Source organism: Zosterops lateralis, assembly GCF_965231275.1.
Source record: "Zosterops lateralis genome assembly, chromosome: 8".
Lineage (NCBI taxonomy): Eukaryota > Metazoa > Chordata > Aves > Passeriformes > Zosteropidae > Zosterops > Zosterops lateralis.
Genome location: NC_139768.1, coordinates 24,750,608 through 24,773,470, shown reverse-complemented (window position 1 = coordinate 24,773,470; position 22,863 = coordinate 24,750,608). Strand labels below are relative to the sequence as shown.

General features: G+C 41.8%; 1 protein-coding gene across 1 annotated transcript in view; it reads left to right on the top strand.

The window, feature by feature from the left end:
• The window catches only part of CHST15 (carbohydrate sulfotransferase 15), a 45,081-nt gene extending 24,642 nt beyond the window's left edge, over nucleotides 1-20,439 (top strand). Inside the window, exons 2-8 of the mRNA XM_083866536.1 lie at nucleotides 694-1,758; nucleotides 2,493-2,832; nucleotides 6,700-6,846; nucleotides 11,289-11,445; nucleotides 15,535-15,691; nucleotides 18,482-18,629; nucleotides 19,798-20,439. Of these exons, the coding sequence (XP_083722662.1) occupies nucleotides 1,216-1,758; nucleotides 2,493-2,832; nucleotides 6,700-6,846; nucleotides 11,289-11,445; nucleotides 15,535-15,691; nucleotides 18,482-18,629; nucleotides 19,798-19,988 (1,683 nt within the window). The 5' untranslated portion in view covers nucleotides 694-1,215 and the 3' untranslated portion in view covers nucleotides 19,989-20,439. The remainder of the gene's footprint in view (nucleotides 1-693; nucleotides 1,759-2,492; nucleotides 2,833-6,699; nucleotides 6,847-11,288; nucleotides 11,446-15,534; nucleotides 15,692-18,481; nucleotides 18,630-19,797) is intronic.
• Nucleotides 20,440-22,863: the final 2,424 nt, after the last annotated feature.

The window sequence follows — 22,863 nt, the reverse complement described above, 5'->3', positions numbered from 1 at the left end:
TTGAAAATAGGTGTTGATAGAGCTAAAGGCAAAATAGTCAAATTGTGGGACTCATAATAACAATGATTATACTTCTCTGATTTGGTGAGTAATAAGAGGACCCATAATTTGGTCTAGAAACCTGAGATCCTGTCATTAGCCCTTTTTTTTTTTTGTGTCTGTTTTTTAATCCCTTCACTTTGCTGAATGTTTTACTCTTCTTTTTTTTTTTTTTTTTTTTTTTTTTTTTTTTTTATCTCCCAGTGTTTGAAAGGAGACTGTTACTTTGTCCCTGCCTCAAACAGGGTCCTACCCCACTTCAGGACTGTTAATTTAAGGTCCCCAGGAGCAGATAGAGTGTAATTATTTAAACCTGTGTCACTGGATACTGTCCAGAAATGTTCCCATATTTCAAGAGCAAATTAAGATCTGTTAGGTGGGTTAGTGAGTCGTGTAGTGTTACCTGTGGTAGCAACCAGTCATAGATGTGAGCAGATGGGTGATGGAAAATCAGGGGCAGCTCACTGTGAACCTGGAGCCAAATGTTTCCTGGGTTTAATATCCTGAGTGCTGTAATTAACAGACTTGGCAAATGGCAGGTATGTTTCAAATAGAAATCTGAAATGACTCGTGCTGGGCTGTGCTTTGCTGTGGCTGTGGATGATGTGGATATGATGTCTGGGTGTATATCAATATCTGGGTTTGTTTCTCCAGGTTGGACAATGCATCTCTGTGGAACCACCTCGGGGAAGATGAAGCTTCCAGCAGCAGTAGTGCGGTTTGGAACCTACTTGTTTTAAGGGAACCTGGAAATTTCTACCCATATCTGCCTATTCCAGCATAAAGCAGAAGACAATGACTTATTTTTATTTTTTGCATATTTTCACACTACGTAACAATTTTTCTTCCTTCTCATTTTGTTCAATGGGAAAAACTTGAGCCAGTTTTGTAGCTGATCCTTACTTCGCCACATTCCTCTTACTGAGCCAAATTCTTGGGAACCACATCCAGAGTACATCTATTTTTGTGTGTTGGTGGTGGTTGGGGCTTCTTTTTCTTCTGTGACACATGTCACTTTTTATTCTGTTTTGAACCTGTCCTTTTGCATTGCTGAGTAGTTGTAGAACCACTCCAGGAACAAAATAATTTCAGACTTGCAGAAGATGACTCACATGCTTCAGAAACATTTTTATGGCTGTGCTTGGCTCATTAATGTAGGAGTTTAACGGTAGTAATATGAGGTATTGCATTAATTGCTGCATACATTTATTACCAAATGACCTGCACAGACAGTGCTTCAGATGCCGTGGACCTGATCACAATAACCAGAAGTGTCCTGTGTGCAGAGGAGAAAACAAAATCCCTTTGTACACTGACAGGAAGCAGATGAAGTGGCTCGCAGTTCTGGAAGTGAGGACTGATCACTGTGAGAGCTGGAATGGGTTTTTCTGCCTGAGGAAGGGGAAGCTCTGCAGTTTGATGTTTGGGTTGATCATAATGACTCTGGTGATGGTATCCTACATACTGACTGGAGCCAAGCATGGCCTGTTGCTGATCCCATCTCCCTTCCATTATGGAGCTTTTGCTAGCAATCCCAGCCTAATGGACAATGAAAGCCTTAGTGACATGAAAGACTATTACCAGCCTTCAAAAATGAATATTTCATATGTAAAGGATTATCCAAGCATTAAATTAATTATTGACACCATTACTTCAAAGATAGAGTTTATAACGAGGCAGCGCCCTGATTTAGAAGAGCTGAGGAAGCAAGAGCCACATGTAAGTATGAATTGAGGCGTGTCTTGAACTGCTTTTTACATCCTTATTTCAAGGCTTCTGGATCAATCTTTTGCCTAGATATAAAAAAGTGCAACTGCTTGGATGTTCATGCAGTGATTTACACCATCTAGAGTCTCCTGATTCACAGCAGCTGAGAAGCTGATATTGTAGGTCACACCCCTCTGAGTCATGGGCAGGATGGATGGGTTCTATAAATGGTCTTGACACCTGAAGCAAAAAATCAGGCAGTATTCTGATAGCTGTACAACATCACTGAACTTTTACCTTCTCTCATGCAAAATCATTGTGACTTAGATTTACCTGTCACCTGAAATGATAAATAAGAAAAGAGCCTTTCTAATAACTGCTTGCCAGGATGCCTTCCTGAAAATCATTGCAAACCTTGTATTTCAGAGTTAAAAACTGAAAGATTATTTGATTTGAGTATTGGGTGTTTGACTTTAAAAATCAGTTATTGGGGTTGCAGAGGAGTTGAGGGGATTATTGAGGCCCTTTCTGGCCTTAAAATAAAAAGATTTCTAAATAGTTGTCTCCTAGTCCAGTGGGTTGCACAGGATTTGGTCCTGGTGCCATCAGAAGCAATAAATGGGGTCAACTTTGTAGGTAGAAACACCCAGGTAGTGTTTTTCTGTTCTCTCACTGTGCTAAGTAAGAAAAGTATAACTGTTGATTGCTTGCTGCCTTGACTGAAATTGTTGTTCTTTATGTTGCAGATGTTTTCGGTAATTCCTAACAAATTCCTCCCAAACAGCAAGAACCCTTGTTGGTACGAAGAGTACCGCGGGAACACAACCACGGATCCCTACGCCACCAACTCCTACGCCCTGTACTCCAAGCGCTTTCGGATCATTTTTGATTACCTCAGGAAGGTGTTTTGGAACCACCTGTACCACTACAAGGACAAGCACTACCGCCTGCGCTGCCTGCCACACTTCTACATCATTGGGCAGCCCAAGTGTGGCACCACCGACCTGTATGACCGCCTCAGGCTGCACCCCGATGTCCGCTTCTCTGCCATCAAGGAGCCGCACTGGTGGACCAGGAAACGCTTCGGTGAGTCAAAATGTCATTTTTGCTACCCAGGCAGGTTGTTTCTCTTAAAACTTTGTCAGTATTTGGGATAGAGTTTATAGGTTTGCTCCATATTGGCTTGCTGAGAAATCGCTTCTTGGCCATCAAGGAGCTCCAGTGGTGGACCAGGAAATGCTTCGGTTAGTCAAAATGTCATTTTTGCTACCCAGGCAGATTGTCTGTCTTAAAACTTCGTAAGTATTTGGGATCAAAATTTCGTAAGTATTAGGGATCAACTTTAGAGATTTGCTGTGTATTGGCTTGCTGAGAAACCGCTGGAGTTGATGGTTTTCAGAAATCCAAGTGGTGGATGCTCAACCTGCTTTTGTTCAATGGTGTTTTGGGTTAAACCTCCTGAGAAAATGCACATTTTGTTTGGTTTATTTGCAGTGGTTTGGAAAATCTAAGGAAAAACAAAACAGTGCATAAAACCGACCTTAAAAATTTATAAAAGCAAGAAGAGAAACTGTTAGGTTGTCATGGGGGAGTTGAAGAGCAGCAGTGATAGTTTTGTATTGCTAAATTCTGTGAAACCTTTCTTGCATCAATAAATGATGGGTCACTATTTAAAATTTCAGTCCTTATGGTTCAATAAATACAGCTATGGCAGGAGCTTCATTAGTGGCACAGCTCTGGCCAACACTGAGCAGTGGAGATGCTCTGCATGAGGAATCTCTCTCACACCGAGGGCCCTGCACATATTTTTGATACTTTTCCTGGATGATATCAGTATTTCCATCTCTGAAGGCAGACTTGAATAGCTGGGATTGTGGCCAACTGGAGCAAAAGGCACCCACTCCTCGTGATTGCACTTCCAAAGGGTGTCTTGGGGCCATGGGGCTGAGCACAGAATTTCATCCATCTGAAGTGGTTCTCTCCTCTTTATCTCTCTCTGGATGCTGAGGAAGGTCAGTCTTCTGGTTAGACATTAGATGAGCTGCAGAAGACCCATTTTAATTTCCTAACTGCTCCCCTCTGCATGTGGATGAGTGTTGTGCCTTCGGTATTCCATCCAGGCACTGTGTTTTCCTCTTCTTGCATCTGGCTGTTAAGTGCTGGCATACCCTCACTATGTATGACTTTGGGATCAAAGATCAAAGACTTTTCAGTGATTTAACTGTTTCCAAGAGGAAGATTCTGCTTATTTTAGTGACATCTTAATTTCTGTTTCTCATTTGCTGTTGCTTTATGGCAGGCACAGACTTTGGAACAGGAAAAACTGGCACTGGAGGGTAGATGTGGAGTTTGATCACTACTTTCTTTTGGTGATGTTCTAAGCTTCTTTGGAATGAGAAAATAATGGATTTCTGTGGCTAAAGGCAAGAAAGGACACTGTCTGAGGCATTGGGACACCAGCAGTGCTGCTTCTGTTCTTTATTTTGTAATCATACCTCAAATTCTTTATTTCTCCTACATGTGGTCTTGTAACTTCCATCTTGTTTCCTTGTGTCCTGGATCCTGGAAGAACTTTTGAGCTCCTGTAGACAGGGTTTTGTTCCTTGCTTCTTGGTGAGGAGCTCTTGGCCACAGAGATGGGATTTCATGATTTTGCTGTTAAATTTTCAATTTTCTTCCTTCACAAATGCCATAAGAAAGTTGCCAAAATAAGTACTTTGGACATTTTCTAAATACTCTTTTGTAAACTAAGATGTAAAGCAATGTGACAAAAATACAGCTTTGCTTTTGAGATCTTTTAGTCCTGTTTGAGAAACACTGGAGGTACCGGTGTGAACTGAGGAGTGAAACCAAGTCAAATGAAGAGAAACATTGTGGTGCTCCTTGAAGACCCATGAGAAGGGACTTGTTCATCACAGTCAGCAGCTGACTGAAGACAAAACACGGGCATTATAGAATAGTTTGGGCTGGAAGGGACCTTTAAGCTCATCCAGTTCCACACCCTGCCATGGGCAGGGACACCTTCTACTATCCCACGTTCCTCCAAGCCCCAATGTCTAGCCTGGCCTGGGACACTTCAGGAATCCAGGGGTAGCCACAATTTTTTCTCGTAGTCAGATGAAGTGATGAAAACAAGGGACTGTCAGCAAAATCTGTGGAGGAATTTGTGTTGCATGGTAATGTTGGCAGGGAAGGCTGAACCCAGCTGATACCTTAAACTAAAATGTTTTACATCAAATAGTTCCCTCCACTTACACTAACCTCAACATAAATGTTTGGAATGAATTTTGGAGGAAGTAATGCACCCAACTTCACTTCAGCAAGACTGGGCTTACTAAAGCTCTGAACCTGACCTACCAAACAGGCAGAAGAATGTAAAAAATCAGGCTGGAGTGCATCTAACTTGAGAACAAGGGTGAATTCCTATCTCTGCGCTGGCATTCACAAACCCTCCACTTGCAGAGTCTTGTGGTCAGCCACTGGGGACAAAGTGCTGATGCTTGAAGAGAACATTCTTTGAATAATTCAGTTTTTTTGAAGTCATTTTGTAAAGCTGGAGAATGAGGAAACATTGCATAGCTCATGGTCTCTTGGGAGAGGGATCTGTAGGGATGACCTTCTGATCATCTCAGCTGTGTGCCACTGAGAATGAAATATCGAGTTTATTCCTGGTGACTCAGTCCTTTAATTCTGCCTTAAAAGTACATTACCTAATGGTTGCTATTTAAGAATTAAAAAAAAGAAAAACAGAGAATATGACAAACACACTCACAAGTGAAACTGAGACAGTGGCTGTGACTCCCATGCTCCTGGCTATTAACTTGGTTTGGTTTCTAACACTTAAGCTGGACAAGAAAGTCTCTTTGTTCAATGGCATCCTCTGATTCAATGGATTTTTATGAGACTGACTAATTTCAGCTGAAGTTAAACAGCACTCTGGGGAGGCCCCATTTCTCAGCTCATTCCTTTCCCCTTCTGCTGGGATGGTGGATGCTCCACAGGACTTTGTCTCAGCTTGACTGTCTCTCTCTCCTTCCTGGCTTCTTGCCACTGTTTCTGTTCCCAGGAGTGGGGTGCCAACAAGCCAAGGCTGTCTGTAAGCACCATGCTTGCACATTTCCACCCCCCACAAAACAAGTCAAAATATGGTGTTGAACTTTCTTCTACCCTCATTAAATCCCACTTTCCTAAAGGGGAAAATCAGAGGCAATGGACAAAAGAACTCCCTTGCTGAGCTTTCCTCTCACATAATTGATAATTATTGGCCTTGTGGGAGCAAGAAAAGGAGAGCTGAGAAGTCCTGTGTGGGGAGCACATACAGCAAATGGAGAAGTGAGACTAGATTTGGAAAAGAGTATAAAAATCACAGAATGTGGCTCAAGATGCTGAGAAACGCAGGGGGAAGGTGATACTGAACTCACCCTGGAGTGTAGGGAAGGAGAGGAGAAAAATAAGATACTACCGTGGAGCATTATTTGCATACCTGTGAAAGGAAAAAAAATCATGAATGATTTCCCAGTGTGTGTTGATTTGCATATTTGGCATCAGAACCTGTGCTCAATCTCAAAACAGTAAATCTAGTGGGAGTCCAATATTACTGCAATTTACATGGGTGCAAATGGAAGTAGAATCTTATCTTCTATATTCCTTCCAAAAGCTAAATTTAGAAGAAGATAAATCCAAGCTCATTCATGTAGGGACTACAAAACAGAGCACTTAAAATATTTCCTATCACTGTGAATTTATGGTGTAATCATTCAGTATCTCAGATCTCCATTATTGGCACTTTTTTCTGAGGGTTGCACTTGGTCGGTCTGACCTTGTGCTGATGTTGGCTGGCTTGGGGCCAGCCACATCTGTGAAACCACCCTGGTTTGCACCAGTGGTTAGTCTTGCCCTGTTGTTGCTGTAATTGCTGATTTTAATTATCTCTTTTTCGATGTTTTTTTTCAGGAATCATCCGGCTGAGGGATGGATTTCATGACCGATACCCAGTGGAGGATTACCTGGACCTGTTTGACCTGGCAGCACATCAGATCCAGAGTGTGCTGCAGAGTGATGCAGTGAAGGAGAGGGGCAAGAGGAACAACATCATCATTGGTAGGGCAAAAACAAAATTCCCTGTAGCTCCACATGGGCAGTGCTTAGAGCTGAGGCACCAGAGGGGGATTTTGTGTTCTCAGCACAGAGCTCCTGACTTTGCTCTTCTTTGGGGTGCCTGGAAGCTCTTGGCTTTCTTTTCCTGCAGGCTTTCTTTTCCTTCTTTCTTTGTTAAGAAGCTGTGATTATCTTTAGAAAATTCCTGAGTGAGTGCTGTATATCTGATGAACATCAGCATTTAATTAATGTGGGTTTTTTGTTGGTTTTTTTCCCAAGAATGAGAGTGACCTTGGTGACTCCTTCAAACACAGTTTTCATTTTGTTTTCATAGAATAATTTAGGTTGGGAAAGCCCTCTAAGATCATCACATCCATCCATTCCCCCAGCTCTTCCAAGGTCACCACTTACTCATGTCCCCAAGTGCCACGTCCACTTCAAGTACAATTATGAGGGGATTGCCTGTAGTGCTGGGATTGTGGCTTCAGTTCCAAATGCTGGAGCAATGTCTGGGATAAATCAGTAACTGTGGTGTTATGACACACACTGTGTGCTGCAGAAATCCTGGAGTTGGTGGGAGATGTGCTAGCAAAAGCTCCCAGTGGCTCTTCTCAAGCTCCAACAGAAGAAATTGATATAATTCATTGGTATTAAGTTACCTAATTACCACTAAAAATGGCCTAGTGCTGTTTGATTGTACTTTATAGAAGTCCATGGTGAGCACTGGGCTCTAGGGAGGGATCCCTGGATTGCTTTCTATGACACACAGTGGTCAGTCCACTGGGCTCATCCACTCTGGTCCATGGTATGCTGGTTTACAATGCCCATATCAAAAACTTCTAAATTCTGCCTTTGCTGTCTGCTAAACCCAGAAAACTGAAGGGATGGGAATTTTACCAGTCTTATTTCACAGAGAAACCAGACACATTCCTTGCAAAAAGTAGTTGTGTGAGTGACAGTTCCCTGTCAAAAAGAGACTTTTCAAGTAGGTTTGAAGTCACAATTCTACAGAAAATAGGGACAAGAGATTTTTGCTGCCTGCTCTCAGAATTATTGAGGATTTGGTCTCATTATAACCTTAAATTTTAACCTATTGCTGGCTGGATGAGATGGTGATGATGCCTTAGGTTGGTTAAACCAGAGCCTTTGTCTGAGTCACATTTGTTCAATACTTCCCCAGCTTCCATTTATGTCCATCATTCACTTTATTAAACATTTGCAACACTGAGCAACATTTGCAAGATGGGGCTCTTAAGAAATGCTGCCATCAAGGACATCTGCAGATTTTCCTGCTACTTATAATAATATCTCCTGTCCTTTCATGGGTGAAGTGCTTATACTAATTAAATTCACTAATCTAATTGGCAACGTACATCTTTGATTACCCACCTCCTGTTGCAGCTTTTTGCAGAGTTCACTTTGTGTTTCTTTTTCCTGTGGTCTCATTTCTTGTTTCATTAAGGTTCTGCTGGGTTTTATTATTAAGTTTACAGGAAAAGTCTTGAATGATTACACTCATTAAGGCAGTCTTTTATGACCTTGGTGAAAAACAAAACAAAGCCATCTAGTCTAAAATGAATTTGTATGAATATCAGGTTTGCTCATAATCTTCCTTTTCTTATTTCAGATGACTGCAAAGAAAAAATCAAATTAAAACTGTAAATATTTCAGTAGTTCATCATGTTATATTATTTTGAAAAGCTGGGCTTCTTTGGATATTAAACCTAGTGGGTAATAACTGCATTTTCAAAAAGAAACCCCTCAACATCTGTTTAGAGATGAACCCAAGAGGACAGGGCTGATCCAGCCCAAGGTGTTCTGAGCAGGACTTGTTTATATGGGATCATTAATAATAAAAATTAAGAAGAATGACTTATGAAAACACAGTATTATGTTAATCCATTAATGACTGAATGAGGAGGTTATGCACCATTCTTCAGGAAATTTCATAATTCATATGATCTTTAAGTCCATAAGAAAAAAAATAATTTAGTTGCACTGGCTTAATTAAACATAATTAATTGTTGGTGATTAGTTTATCTCATATTTAGTATGGCTTGTTCTCTTTGCAGGTATTAAACCTGTATTATAAACCAAAACCAAACACGGTCAAATTGTAAGGAAAATTTTTGTTTGCCTGCTTCAGGAAATTAAAGATTATAGAAGTCAGCAGGGACCAGAATGATTATTGTATTTTTTAATATATATTTTTTTCCCCCTCATTAAATTCGTGACAGTCATCTTGTGGGAAGATTCACCCTCCTGACCCCAGGTTTTGCTGAGATGCAGCAGCACCTTGAGCCCTGTTAATGCTTTAGCATGATTTGGTCTTGTGCCTGTGGTCTTGGGTTGGACTTGATAATCTTGGAGGTCTTCTCCAACCTTTATGATTATGGGATTTTCCCTGACTTGTGTCCTGCCTGCAGATTTTGGGTGGTGGAATTCACAGTTTCTGTGGAATGTGGGCTCTGATGTTGAGACAACCTGCCCATTTTATGTGTAAATGCACTGGGTTGTTTTGGTGGGTTTTTTCTCTTGCTGTGCAGAAGTGCAGGGAAGTGTTTGCAGGTTTGGGCGTGCTAATTGGGATAAATCCACCAGAACATCCAAGGGGATCAGGGAACAGAGCAGAGAACTGTGAAGGATGATCAGATCTACTCCAGAGAGGAATAGGTAGTTTGATGAGGTCATAGACTTTAATTACCTTGGCATGATTAAGGCAAACATTTTGGAGGGAGCCGTTCCAGCCGGGCTGTGCCTGTCAGGGAGATGGAGCAGCGTCCTCCCAAGGTCACTCCCATCCCTGGAATGCCCCTTCCAGCAAATCCCTGCCTGCAGGTGCTCATCCCCTTGGCATTTCCCCACATCCTGGTGGCTCAGGAGAGGTTTCTGTGGCAGGGCTGTCTCAGCTCCTGGCCTCTGTTTAATCCTTTGTGTTCCTGCCTCACCCAGCGTGGGAGCTGGGCTAATTGAGTTTTAATTGACAAGTTGAAGCCCGCTGGTGATTAGGCAGTGCTTTGGCTAATTAATTTAGAATGGAAGAGTGGAGCTGTTGTGGACACCCAGCTATAGCCAATGGACCTGATCTCCTCCTCCTGAAAAGAGGCAAAATGAACGTGACAAAGATTAATGTGTTTTCTAACAACTCCCAGACTTTATTAATGAATCACATTATGTTCAGCTGAAGTTTGGAGTCAGTACCTTTCTCATGTTGTGTTTTGTCCATCTTTTTAAATCTTTATTGGGCTTTCCCAGCAGAGGAAGGAAGAAAAAATAGGGAAATAATGTACAAGTCTATAAGCCTACAACATTATTATTTTTTTAATCTCTTTCCCTTTGATTTGAAAAACCTCATTAGCAAGAATTAGCTTTCATTAGACTGGCAGAGAGTGTAAGTCCCCAAAAAGATTCTGTACATGTTTTATTGAACAGCACTGTGCCACATAAATACCACGATTACTTAAAAAGACAGAAAAGGTTACAAAATTGCAAACAACATACTAGATCATTTATTTAGCAGCTGAACCATCATATACCTCATTCCAGCAGAGATTTTACTGAACATATTTCTCCCTATAACACTGCATTCTGAGTGAGCTTCTTCAGACAGTAAAGATACCAGAATCTGGTATTTTACCAAAATGTGTTATTTATTCTATAAACCCTTTCTCTATTTGTAAATAGTTGATTTGTTCTACATGAATAATTATATAAAAAATAATATTTCAAAGCTCAGTGACACATCTCAGGTGCTTTTTAAATATTTCTTATATGCTCACTGATTCTCCTGATTATGTTTTCCACACTGTTGATCACCAAGGGTGGTAATTTCCACATTTTTGTGGAAAACTTCCATGGGAAGTTTTACAGTTTTTTAGCAAGCTCCTGCCCTGAGGTTTGGGAGCATTAAGGCAAACCCGTGGGTGCTACAAAAGCATTGCAAGGCTTCAGCAGGGACAAACTCCTGCCTCCTTAAGGCCAGGTTGGATGGAGTTTGGAGCCACCCAGCCTAGTGGAAAGTGTCCCTGCCCATGGCAGGGATAGGAACAAGATGATCTTTAAGGTGCCTTCCAGCCCAGATCATTCTGTGATTCCATGATTCCTCACTGGAAAATGTGCCAAAACCCTGAGTAGTCCATTCCAGCCCAAATTAAAGCAATTTGCATGTGTTAGCCACCAGCAGGAAGCAGTGTTGTTATGGAGAGCAATATTTCAGGTGGAATTGAATAAAACATGCCTTAACCATCCCTGCATTCCCAAAGGCACAGGGCAGTGGGATTGCTGCGGCTGTGAGAGCTTTAGACAGAGCAGTCTGCAAGAGCTAAGATGTGTTGAAATTCATGAAGTCAATCTTGATCTGCCTATAGCACTTAAAAATTCAGCCAATTTGCACTCCAGCATAAAGAATGCAATGAGTTACCAGCAGAGATGCTTTTAATTTCCAGGGGAGGCCAGTGCCTCGACAATGTGGGACAACAATGCTTGGATTTTCTTCTATGACAACAGTACTGAAGGAGAACCTCCCTTCCTAATCCAGGATTTTATCCATGCCTTCCAACCCAATGCCAAACTTATCATCATGCTGAGGGACCCTGTTGAAAGGTGAGCAAGAAAATTTTCTTAAAATAATATTTTTCGTTCTCACTCTGTTGTATGCAAGTAAATATTCACATGGTGTTTGAGAGCTACTTGGTTGTGATAAGAGGGATTTTATTCTGTGTATTTTGGCACAGGTAACAGTGATAACGTTTTAAAGAGAAGAATGTGAATGTGAATACCATGAGTGCCATGCCTGGACTCCTGACTACTTAAAAAAAAAAAGAATTTCTAGGTTTTCCAAATGCAATCTAATGCCATTACCTGAGCTAATATGCCCTGATTCTCAGCAGGGCTCTTTAGATTAGGAGGGCACTGCATCTTCAGATCTCAGTAGAAGTGGTCCTGGGAAATGTTTCGTTTCATTTAAGTAGTGAAATCTACGTTTTCATGGGATTTGCAGTTCAAACTGATTACATAATAATGATTAAGAATGATTAAATAGCTCTGGAGTCAGCAAATGATACAATTTTTTTAAAACTCTTTAAAGTGTTTGATGAGACAGTTGTGTAAAGTTTCACTGAGCATTTGTAGCTTGCACAGCCAAGAGCTATAGGTGTTTATCCTTGGTCTTCCTGACTTTGTTTGCAGGGAGTGGGCTTGGCTTTTGCCAAGGTATGGGCTGATTTAAATGGCTGTGGAGAGTCAGGAATGTCCAGCTTTCCTCTTGCATTTCACTTTTTCTCTCCACTCTTCCTCCAGATTTCTGGGACATTTCTTCCCACTGTGTCCTTTGAAGCAGGATAATGATGATGAGAGTGATGGGGAGGATAGAGGGAGGTGGAGGCAGAGTCCACAAAGATCAGGCTGAGGGGGTGTGAATTCCTTCTCACTGTGGCTCCATAGGGATATTCAGAATAATTGTGGCAGGGTCAGTGCTCAAGGGCAAAGCACCAGAGAAACTCAGGGAAGGAAGGAGCTGCAGGTGATGGTGAGGACGCAGGTGATGATGGGAATAAAGATGATGGTGGGGGATGAAGATGATGTGGGGATGCAGGGGATGGTGGGGATGTAGATAATGATGGGAATGCAGCTGATAGTGAGGATGAAGATGATGATGGGGATGCAGATGATGGTGAGAATGAGGATGATGGTGGGGATGCAGTGATAGTGAGGACCAGTCTCTGGTGGCTCTGGGAGAAGAGCAGACCTGTGGTGCTTGTGCAGACAGCCCGTACCCAGGGCCCAGCAGCTTCTAGAGCTGGGGTGGTGCTCCCCAAGGAGCTTTCCTGCTGGCAGGACATGGCTGTGGTGAGAGCAGGGCTGGGAGATGTTTCCCAGCTCCTGTGTCAGGAAATGCAGCTCTCAGCTTCTATATCTCCTGACCCAGGAGTTAACAGATGGTAATTTTATGCGAGAGAGTGGCTAGGGTGGCTTCCTCATGTAAATTAGTGACAAACTCCCTGATTGCCTTAACCACCCTCAGTAATGGGGCTGTAGCTCTTTGCCAGCTTTAGCAGGGGTGACAGGGAAAGTCAGCTTCATCTGCTTCACTGTGTTTATGACAAATTGGTTCCTTTTTGTTTGCAATTCCCTGCATTCCTGATGGCTCATCTGAGCTGCAGGAGCAAAAGCAGAAGGGACAGCCCAGGCAATGGATATTGGTGATGCCAGGCAGTGGGACAGGTTCCTTGGAGTGGGCAGGGGGCTGGCACAGGCTCTGATCTAACCTGCACAGTCTGACCTATCCCCAGCAGGGAATGTTTGAATGACATCTTTTTTTTGAGATGGTTGTTGTCAACCGATGTCATTATTTCATTGGAATGGACAGAGGTTGAAGGGAAGGACTTCAAGTAGCAAGAACAGCTGAAATCCTGATCAGCAAAGGCAGATGTCCCCAGAATTAAAAACAGATGGGAAAAAAAGAAAAATGGAAAGAAAATCTCAACTGCCCTGCAGAGGGAGAACTTGTCTTCAAGAATGTAATTTTTCATAAGATGCCAACAAGTTTGAAAAAAATGATGCATATCTTTTGACAGATAGCTAAAAATACCAAAATTTAAACCTTTTTAAATAGCACTTCAGCCTGGCCCATGCTGTACCTGATGTCTGCTGGCTGATTTTTCCCATGAAGAAGCCTTTCACCACTGAGTCCCACCATCCCTGGGACAAGCTGAGTGCTGATATCCACATTTCCTGCAAGCAGGAGATGCTGTTGTGTGTCTAATTTAGGTGAACTCAGCTGGCCTTGTCCTTCAGCTTTTCCCTTCCTTCATTTTTTTTTTTTTTTTAATGAACAGAGAGTCTTCATTTGTTTCACATGGGAACTGAAATCCTGTTCTTGCAAAACACTGACATAAATAATGACTGCAGAGGGGCTATTCCTGTGCTTAAGTGCTTTGCTGGATTAAGGCCTAAACTTTCCAAATGAGGTGTTTTTAAGTACCCAAGGAAATCTAGGGAAGTTGAAGGATAAATAAAGTAAGTGCAATACAAAAGGTTACTGCAGTAATAAGCGAGACTTAAATAGATTAGTGTTTTTTATTTCTTAAACACCTGTGGTGTTTTGAAAGAGGCTGAAAAATATGTAGGATTTCAGGAGTTTTGTTGGGATGTGGGTACTATGGAGGCATCAAATCTGAGCTGCAAACACACTTGGGAAAGTGACTCCTTGAGTGATACAAAATTGTCTTCAATATCCTGTGGTATTGTTGTGGTTTTGGCCATTCTAAGCCTAATTATGAATGGAAGTTAAAATATCATGTTCAGCAGATCTAATATTTGTGTCATGTCTGAGCATTTCCTTTGTCTGTTTAAAACATGTTTATCTTGCAAAAGCCTAATCAAGGTTTCAGGGGATAACGCTAAAATTGATATTTTCCTTACCAGTAAGTTTTGGATTGTTTTGCCCCATCACCCCCAAAGGATTTGAATTTACATTATCTTTTTAAAGTGATTTTAAGTAATTGCAAGACTTGTGCTAAAAGTGTGCAATGAGAGGATAATGCTTTGTAACTTAGAGAAATTCCTGCTTCATCTTAAAAAAAAAAAAAAAGAAAATCAACTGGTAGAATGTTGTAATTCGGAAGTTTTTGATGGAAAATCAGCATAAGATTGGAAGTGAGGATTCCTGTAAAAGTAATGGGAAATCTGGACTCTTTCTTACCTGTGATGGGAGCCAGCTTGGTAATAATGTAAGAATTACTCTTTCTAACCCACCTAAAGTTACAGTTTCTAAAATTAGCTTTAAGCTTTAGAGACAAGGACTGTTCCTGTCCATGGAACACCAGGTGCAGAGGGGCAGCAACATCAGCTGAGACCTGTTCTACTCACAGAGAACATGAATTTAAAGTCTAAAAATTTGCTTTTAGGAGAAAACATTGGCTCACAGGATCTTTAGGGCAAAGTCTCCAGGGATGTGGACCTTGAAAGTGGGGATGCTTTCCCTGGAGAGGGTTTTGCTGTGAGCTAAAACTCATAAAAGTGAATGGAAAACACATCACTGGGCAACAGGCTGTAGGTGGGAGGCTGTTACAGACACGTCCCCTTCCCCTGGATTCCTGCAACTGACTGGAATTGCCGAATTTGTGGTGTAAACAAACATTCTTCCATCCCCTCAGTGATACTGAGTAACACGTGGCCAGAGTGTAATAAGCTACGTGCTAATCTATCCATCTCTGAGGGTCCAGCCTGTCTGCAGAGAAGTGCCTGTAATTAATTAGCAGGACTGCTCCTCAGAGGTGTTTTATAAATCAAAAGGTTTAATAAGGAAAAATAACAAAATAACAAACATTACAGAAAACAAATAATAAAGCCGCACACAGGTGTCTGAGAAACCTCTAACACCTTGCTAAGACACCCCAAAAAGCCTTTACTTCCTTTTGTGCTCTTTCTTAAACACTGAATGTTTTAGGAGGGATAACCTGGCTTGCAGCCAATAGAGAGGGATACAGGGTTAGAAGGGTGACAAGCTCCAATAGATGCTTCTCTCTTGGCCCTGAGCTAATCCTTGTCAGGAGAGTATTGAAGTTTCTGGGTTCTTTACCTTAAGGCGTGTGTCTTAAACTTCTCCCTATATGGAAAACACTTGCTGAGTGTGAGCAATGCATCCCTACACCTCAGTCCCCCTCACTGCCACGTCTCTCCCCCTCACAGATTGTACTCTGACTATCTGTACTTCGCCAGCGCCAACAAATCCGCGGAGGATTTCCATGAGAAGGTGGCGGAGTCGCTACAGCTGTTTGAGGGCTGTGTGCTGGATTTCTCCCTGCGAGCCTGTGTCTACAACAACACCCTCAACAACGCCATGCCCGTACGTATTCCCAGCCACTGCTGCCTCCTCGCTGCTTTTAACCTGCTGGAAAGGTGCTTCAGGCACCAAAATCCCCTGTGGGGAAGCAGCGAGAAATCAAAACTTTCCCTCTTTGTAAGTGTAAATAAATGTATGGAGGATGTAAATATACATGTAAAGATGGTGTGGGGGCTCAGCTGTCTCCTCAGCCTGTTCCCTGGTGAATGCCAGCAGGGATAACACAGCCTTCCCATTGTGCAAGTGCATGGAGAGCACATTGAGTGAGAATTACAATTTAATGTGCAAGCTTTTTGCAGATGTCTCCAAAAAAGTAGCTCTGGCAAAGATCTCTGCAGCACCAAATTGCCTCAAAATCAGAGTAAATGATGTGTTCTTTTGTAAGAAAAGGCTATCAATAGCTAGATAAAATCTTTCTCTTTTTTTCTTTTTTTTTTTCTTTTCAATTGTGCATGCCAGAAAATTATACAAGACAACACAGAAACTGCTGGCAGGGGAATGGATAAGTATTACAGGCTTAGGATTCCAAAATTCACAGTTTTAGCATAGAACTGACTTCAGATTTTGCTTGAGGGCAGAGAATAAAACAGAAGAGATTGACTTGAAGTATCACATCTGGCCAGTTTGCCGTTCAATCCTCTTTTATTTGCTCAGGCTGTAAAGGATTCGGAGGGAATGGTTCCCTCCTTTGCCTCTGGGGTGAGGTTATTGCCTCTTCCACTGGATAAAATAACAGCACAAGAGTGTCTTCCATGGGCTAGAGCTCTGCAGCAGCAGAGCCAACAGGACACTGCTCTCTCTCATCAAGGAGACTGGAGCTGCTCATCCTCCCAGGACTTGCTCACACACCAGTTGCTGCTGGGCAGCATCACAGAATTTTCCAGCCATCTGCTTGCACAAATGTATTCCTTCCAGTGTGGCAGAGAAAGGCAGAGAGAGAACCAGAAGGAAAGGTTTTCCTCTGATGTTCATCCTCAGGGTGCAGAACCCATCTCCATTTGTTGTCTTCGGCAGCCCTCTTGAAGAAGATGCTTTTGGAAACGAGCAGAGGAGGCCTCTTTCCTTCCATAGAGCCACAAGCAGGTGTTTGTAATAAAACCCACATGCCAACTGTGCTCTTCAGTGGCCTTTTTTAGCTTCTTCTTCAGCCAAGTTGCTAAATCTGTTGTGTTCATGGTTTGCTGTGCATTGAAAAAGTGGGGATTGTTGTCCCTGATGAGCTCATTAGGTTGCTAATTCTGTGACTGTGCCAGGAAAAAAAGAGGTTTGCTATTTGTTAATGTGTTTCTGAAACCAGAGGGGTGTCCCAGGCATGGTGGCTGCTGATGGATGCTGAGGGGGACAAAGGAGTATTTGGCACCTGGAATCAGGGCAAAGAACATTACCCAGAGAAAGGCACAGTGACCAGGATGATCCCAGTTGTGGTCTTCCAGCACCTGAAGGGGTGTACAAGGAAGGTGGAGAAACTCTTTACAAGAGCCTGGAGTAAGAAAAGAACCATTAAACCACAGGTTTGCCCCAGTGCTGAGTGGAATGAGGCACAGACTGAGGGCTGGGGTGCTGCCCTGCCAGAATTATCCCACCTTAGCCCAGTGTCTTAATCAAATAAGAGGTTCCAGATGCTGGTGTAGCACATCTATAAAGAAATCTGCTAAATACGGAGGCTTATGTTACAAGCAGCTGAAGACATACATCAGAATGATACAGGATAATAATAATTCAGCAATAACTCAAAATATGGCTTTTTTAGAGGAATTTAGGTATCAGTGTAGGTCATGGGGCAGTGTCAGATGTGAAAGGGGCTGTTGTCTGGCTTTGTGGGCTCTGTGGTAATGCAAGCTGAAGATGTTAAGTCTCTTTTATGAAAGATGCTTAAGATTTGGGATTCGTGTTCCTCTCCTCTGAGCCTGAAGGGATTTAGAAAAATATTTATAAGCACAGTTGGAGGTTGGACATTTTAAGAACACCAAGGCTACTCTTTTTTATGTTTCAACTTGTTATGTAAAATTGAAGAGGGAAGAAAAACAGAGATAAGGGCAGGAGAGGCTGAAAATCTGCCTTTCCCCCTCTCTGGTCTGACAGAGTCTGGCTCTCTGAGTGCTCACACAAGGCACCATCCACGCTGCTGCAGCTGAGATCTCAACCTAATTATTGCAATCAGAGAATGCAGCAAAATGCACCCGAATCTGCCACCTGACAGAGAGGCAGAATATTTGTCCTGCTCATGGCAGCGTGACCTGGTGCAGCTGAAAATCTTGGAATCATTTAGGTTGGAAAAGACCTTTAAGGCCATTGAGTCCAAGTTTTAACACAGCACTGCCAAACCCACCCCTAAACTCTGTCCCCAAGGTGAAATCAAACTGAAATAAGCAGCCTTAGGGTCTGGAGAAGGTAATAGGGCTGAGCATCTTCCCTTGAATCGCTGTTCATCCAGGGGCTGAGAGCCCTCAGTGTCTCCATGAAGGCTCCAAGCATGGAGCAGCTTGGATGTGAGGTACCTGAGCATCCTTCTGCAGATAATTGTGTCTGTGCAATGCTTATACACAGACCTGTGGCTGCTGCAGCTTGGTAAAATGACATCTCTCACCAGCAGAGAAACTGATTGCAAAGATTTCTTCAAGCTGCTCAGAAAACAAGAGGAAGATTGAAAAATAATCACATAACTTTCTTTCTGTCGTTCCTTAAAAGCACATTTTAGGGATTTTTTTGCCCAGATGACTGAGATGAGTGTTGTTTTTTTTACAGCTGGCAGTGTTGTAAGGTGAACTAATTTGGGGTTTTTTGTACCTACAGGTGAGGTTACAGGTAGGGCTCTATGTTGTGTATCTCCTGGACTGGCTGACAGTTTTTAACAAAGATCAGATCCTTGTTCTTCGCCTGGAGGACCATGCATCAAACATGAGGTACACCATGCACATGGTGTTCCAGTTCCTGGATCTGGGTAGGTGCTTGCTGGCTGTTTTAAGTGTGCAAAATCATTATTATCCTCCTTCTTTTAGGTTGGTTTTGCTTTATTAAGAGACAAAAAGAGAAGCAAAGGAATCTGGCTTGAAGGATGCATTAAATCTTGTTGCTTGGAGTCAAGCAAAATTAAATTCTCAAATCCCTGGTGTTAGAAGATCTTAGTAAGAGTATATAAAGGAAAAAAAAAATGCAGACCACTCAGAATGCAGGGATTTATCTTCCCATGCGGAAGCCAGCCCTGTTTCTGAAGGCATTCAGGGCTTGTTTGCCATGGGCTCATGGAGATACAAAGTTATCCCCCACAATTTTAACAAACTGAACTGCTACCAGGCCCAGAACCTAAATCTGAGCCTGATGAAAGGTTGTGTTTGTAGCCCAGGAGAAGAGGGAAATCGTGTTTTTGCTGTGTTGATTGAGACATCTGTTGCTAATCCTCGGAGAAACGCCGGCAGACAAAACGTTGCCCGATGTTGATTTGACAGTAGCAAGAGAATGAAAATGTGGCTGAAAAATCGTCTGTCTGGTCCAAAGATTGGTCTAGATGATGAGAAAGCTTGGATGTAGCAGGCTGAACAGATGAAAAGCTTGGCATCTGCTTCCTGAGTATGGTTTGTGCTGGAAAACCCCGTAGGTTTTTATCTTGCTGATGCACATTTATTCCCAAAGTGGAGGCATCACTACACCTGTGTCCACTTTGGTCCCACTGCCAGCCTCCAAAATAAACAAAACAAGTTTTTGTTTCTTGAGTGCTGAGTGAAGCTCGTAGGGTTTCTGTTGGGGATTAGTCAACCCACACCATGAAATGAAATACTAGCTTAAAATACCTGCAGCTCTACAATGGATGAGAAATTGTCTTAAGTCATTGGGGTTTTTTTCTGAAAACAGGTATTTTCCTCCAAGAATGATTCATGCTGCTTTTTAGAGAGATGATTAATTAATGGGAGAGGAACATAAATATTTCCATATTTACCAGCAGTGATTTATTTCACTGTTCTAAGTCTGTATTCAATATTCTGAAACATTGTGGCTGCTAACAAAAATCCTATTTTCTCCCCATGGCAAACCTGCTGTTTTTGTCATTAGATTTCTTTAGGATGGGCATTTTGGGGAGAAATATTTGAAGAGAATGTTCTTTTTTTTCTCAGGACCTCTGAGTGAGAAACAAGAAGCTCTGATTACCAAGAGTCCTGCATCCAACACCCGAAGACCTGAAGACAGAAGCCTGGGCCCCATGCTGCCAACCACCAAGGCAATTTTAAGAGATTTCTATAGGCCTTTTAATACAAAACTGGCACAAGTTCTTTTTGATGATGCTTTTTTATGGAAGAGGACATAACGTGTAAATTTCTTGCCACAACTACAATGCTCAAAGGAGTTTTTATTTTTTTAAATTCTATTTTTGTGCGTGGATATTTTACTTCTTTTTTTTTTTTCCCATTCCAAAGAGCAGCCGATGGATGAGCTGAGAGTCTCACCTTCAGCCAGCACACATCTCAACAGCTCCACCACGTTTTTCCTCGGGAGAATGGAAAGCATTTTGCTTTAATTCAGATTATTGCAACTTCTTTCACCCCAGCAAAGGAGTGGACAAGCATTAGGACAATGATGTCTTACACTCTTCCACAGGGGTGTTGAAGTGTAACCTTCTCTGAGATGCTGCAACACAGATTTAGCATCAGTTTCCTACATTACACTTATAATCTCTCATTTTCAATATATGTTATTTGCTCATTTTTTTTCCAAGCAATCAATGTCATTTAGTCATTAAAATTTTTAATTGAATTCAACCTAAATTTCTGTTTCTTTTTGTCAGCCTGTTTACAAATGGTCTTCACTAACACTGAGTGTATTTCCTTAATTCTGAAAGAAAGATAAAGCACATTCACATAAATTTCCAGGTCTCATTTATATCTTCAAGATAAATGAACTTTCCTAGCCACGGTTCTTGTAAAAGAATATTTTATAATCCAGGTAAGATCGGATGGCTGAAACCTAAACAGGCCAATTTGGTGTTTAGCATAACAAATTTATTGCCTTCCATATTTTGCTCATGTGAGTATGAATATGTATAATTTATTCATATCACTCACGCATTTTCCCAGGAAACCACTTTTTTATTAAAGTCCATTTCTGGCCGTGGAGGACTTTTATGGATATTTCTGCTAAATTCTGCAGGATTACTCTCCTCCATTGTGAAGGAATACACATTTTAAAAGTCAAATGAAATTTTGCTTTTAAAATCATAAATGAGCAGGATTTTCAGTACCCTACAGAAAGAATGTGTTACTTGAGGAATTATGTGTTTCCCGCTTCAGGAAAAATGTCTGTATTTAGTTAAAGAAGTTGAGATATGCAGACTTGAGGGAAAAACCCCAACGTTTTAGAAGTTAGGGAGAAACTTGGGACTACCTGAAAGTTTTTATTTGACAAAAAAGATCAGATTTTTCTACAGATGTGCAGCAATTCCATTTCTGATTTCCAACACACCTGGTTGGGTCACTATCAGCTACAATCTGCAGCCTTCTGTAGGTGGAAGTCCCACCTAAGTAAGTGATTTTTTTTAAGAGACAGACATAAATGCTACCTATTGATCATTTCCTCTTATGGGCTAAACTGTTTGCTCCCTGAATGTGTCTTGAGTGTGACAAAAGAAGCTCCTGTTCAGCTCAGAGAATCCTCTCTGACCGGCTTCTTGTGTCCTTTCAACCTTGATGCTGGACCCCACCGTGCAGCTTTATTGACAGATTCACAAGTATATTTACAAATATTAAAGGGAACTCTTCCCTATCAGCCCCCATGGGGACATATTATTCACTTCATGGGTTTCTAAATTGAAAATTAATGCTGAAAACTTGATGGATCCTGAAAATTTCACACGGGAATATGATTGGTGACATGTGAGATGTTTTGCAACAGAAGAGTGTTCCTAGGTTCTTTGCCAAGTGGTAATGTGCTGCTTAAAAAAAGGATCCAAATCTAGGGTTTGAAAAGCCTAAAATAAGTAATTTAGTGAAGTATTTTAGACAACCAGAACAGATTAGTTCTAGTTCAGAAATGCTCACAGACCAAAAATGATTGGAAAGCTGAGAGTGGACTACTTTAGCAGTACAAATATAAAGTATCATGGGGCCATGAAACAGAAAATCAAAACTAATTTGCCACCATTTGCAGATGTCAAAAATTTAATCAACAACTTATTTACACCAAAGAGTTCACCCAGCTGTGCTTTGATTTGGAATCAACACTGTGTGGTCAGGATAACTCTATACAGATGTTTCCTAACCTGGTCTGCCACGGTCAAATATTTCCATTTAGTTGTCAACTACAGCCATGGCCTAATGATATTATTTTACCAGCCCCAAAAGTTAATTAATGCATCTGTCCTTGTCATTAACTCAACTCACACAGTCAGGTTTGTGCCTGTGGTCCTTCTGGAAGTGAAGTCTTCAATGCCACTGCATTTATGTCTCCATCTCCTTCAGGAGCTCCAAAGCAGAATCTCCTGATTTTAACACATTGCAGCCTTATGCTGTTGGCCTGTGGCATGACTAAGAATCAAACAGCAGCAAATATTGGTCAAGCAGTCATTTTGGAGGTAAGGATATCACTGTCTAGTTCAGGCTGTGAAAATAAAATTGATCTGGTGACTCAGAATGAAATAAAAGAGCATTTCCTCAAGTGATGTGGCAGTGCTGGGTGTCAGAGCCCCTCTTCTTCAGCCACAGCCAGTGAGTGGCTTCACAGCAAATCTCTACACAGGACAAGGCTCACCCAAGTTCTTCCAGTTCCCTTTACCTTTCTGCTGACAATTCTAGCTGTGAAAATACTCAATTTTGTTGTTATTAGTCACTGTAGCGCTGAGGTGACCCACATCCCCAAAAGAGCAATTTGCCAAGAAGATGGAATTAATATCAGACAATATGTTTTCATTTCTGGTGTTCTGTGCCAAAGCATAGCAGTGGCTCCTTGCAGAGACCTCAGAAAATCAGTGTCTCATACTGTGCTTTTGCTCTTATCTCTGCTGAACAAAACTAATCAAAGATGCAGCTTTTCCTGAGTGCAAAGGCACTGAGGAAAGGGTTGTGTCCAAATGTTCTCACTGCTACTGCAGAGGAATGTGAAATGTGTTTTCTGTAAGACCTTGAGTGTTTGGGCCAAGCATCTTGGCTGTCTGGAAGAAGTACAATAAAAACAAAAGATCTCCTGCAAAG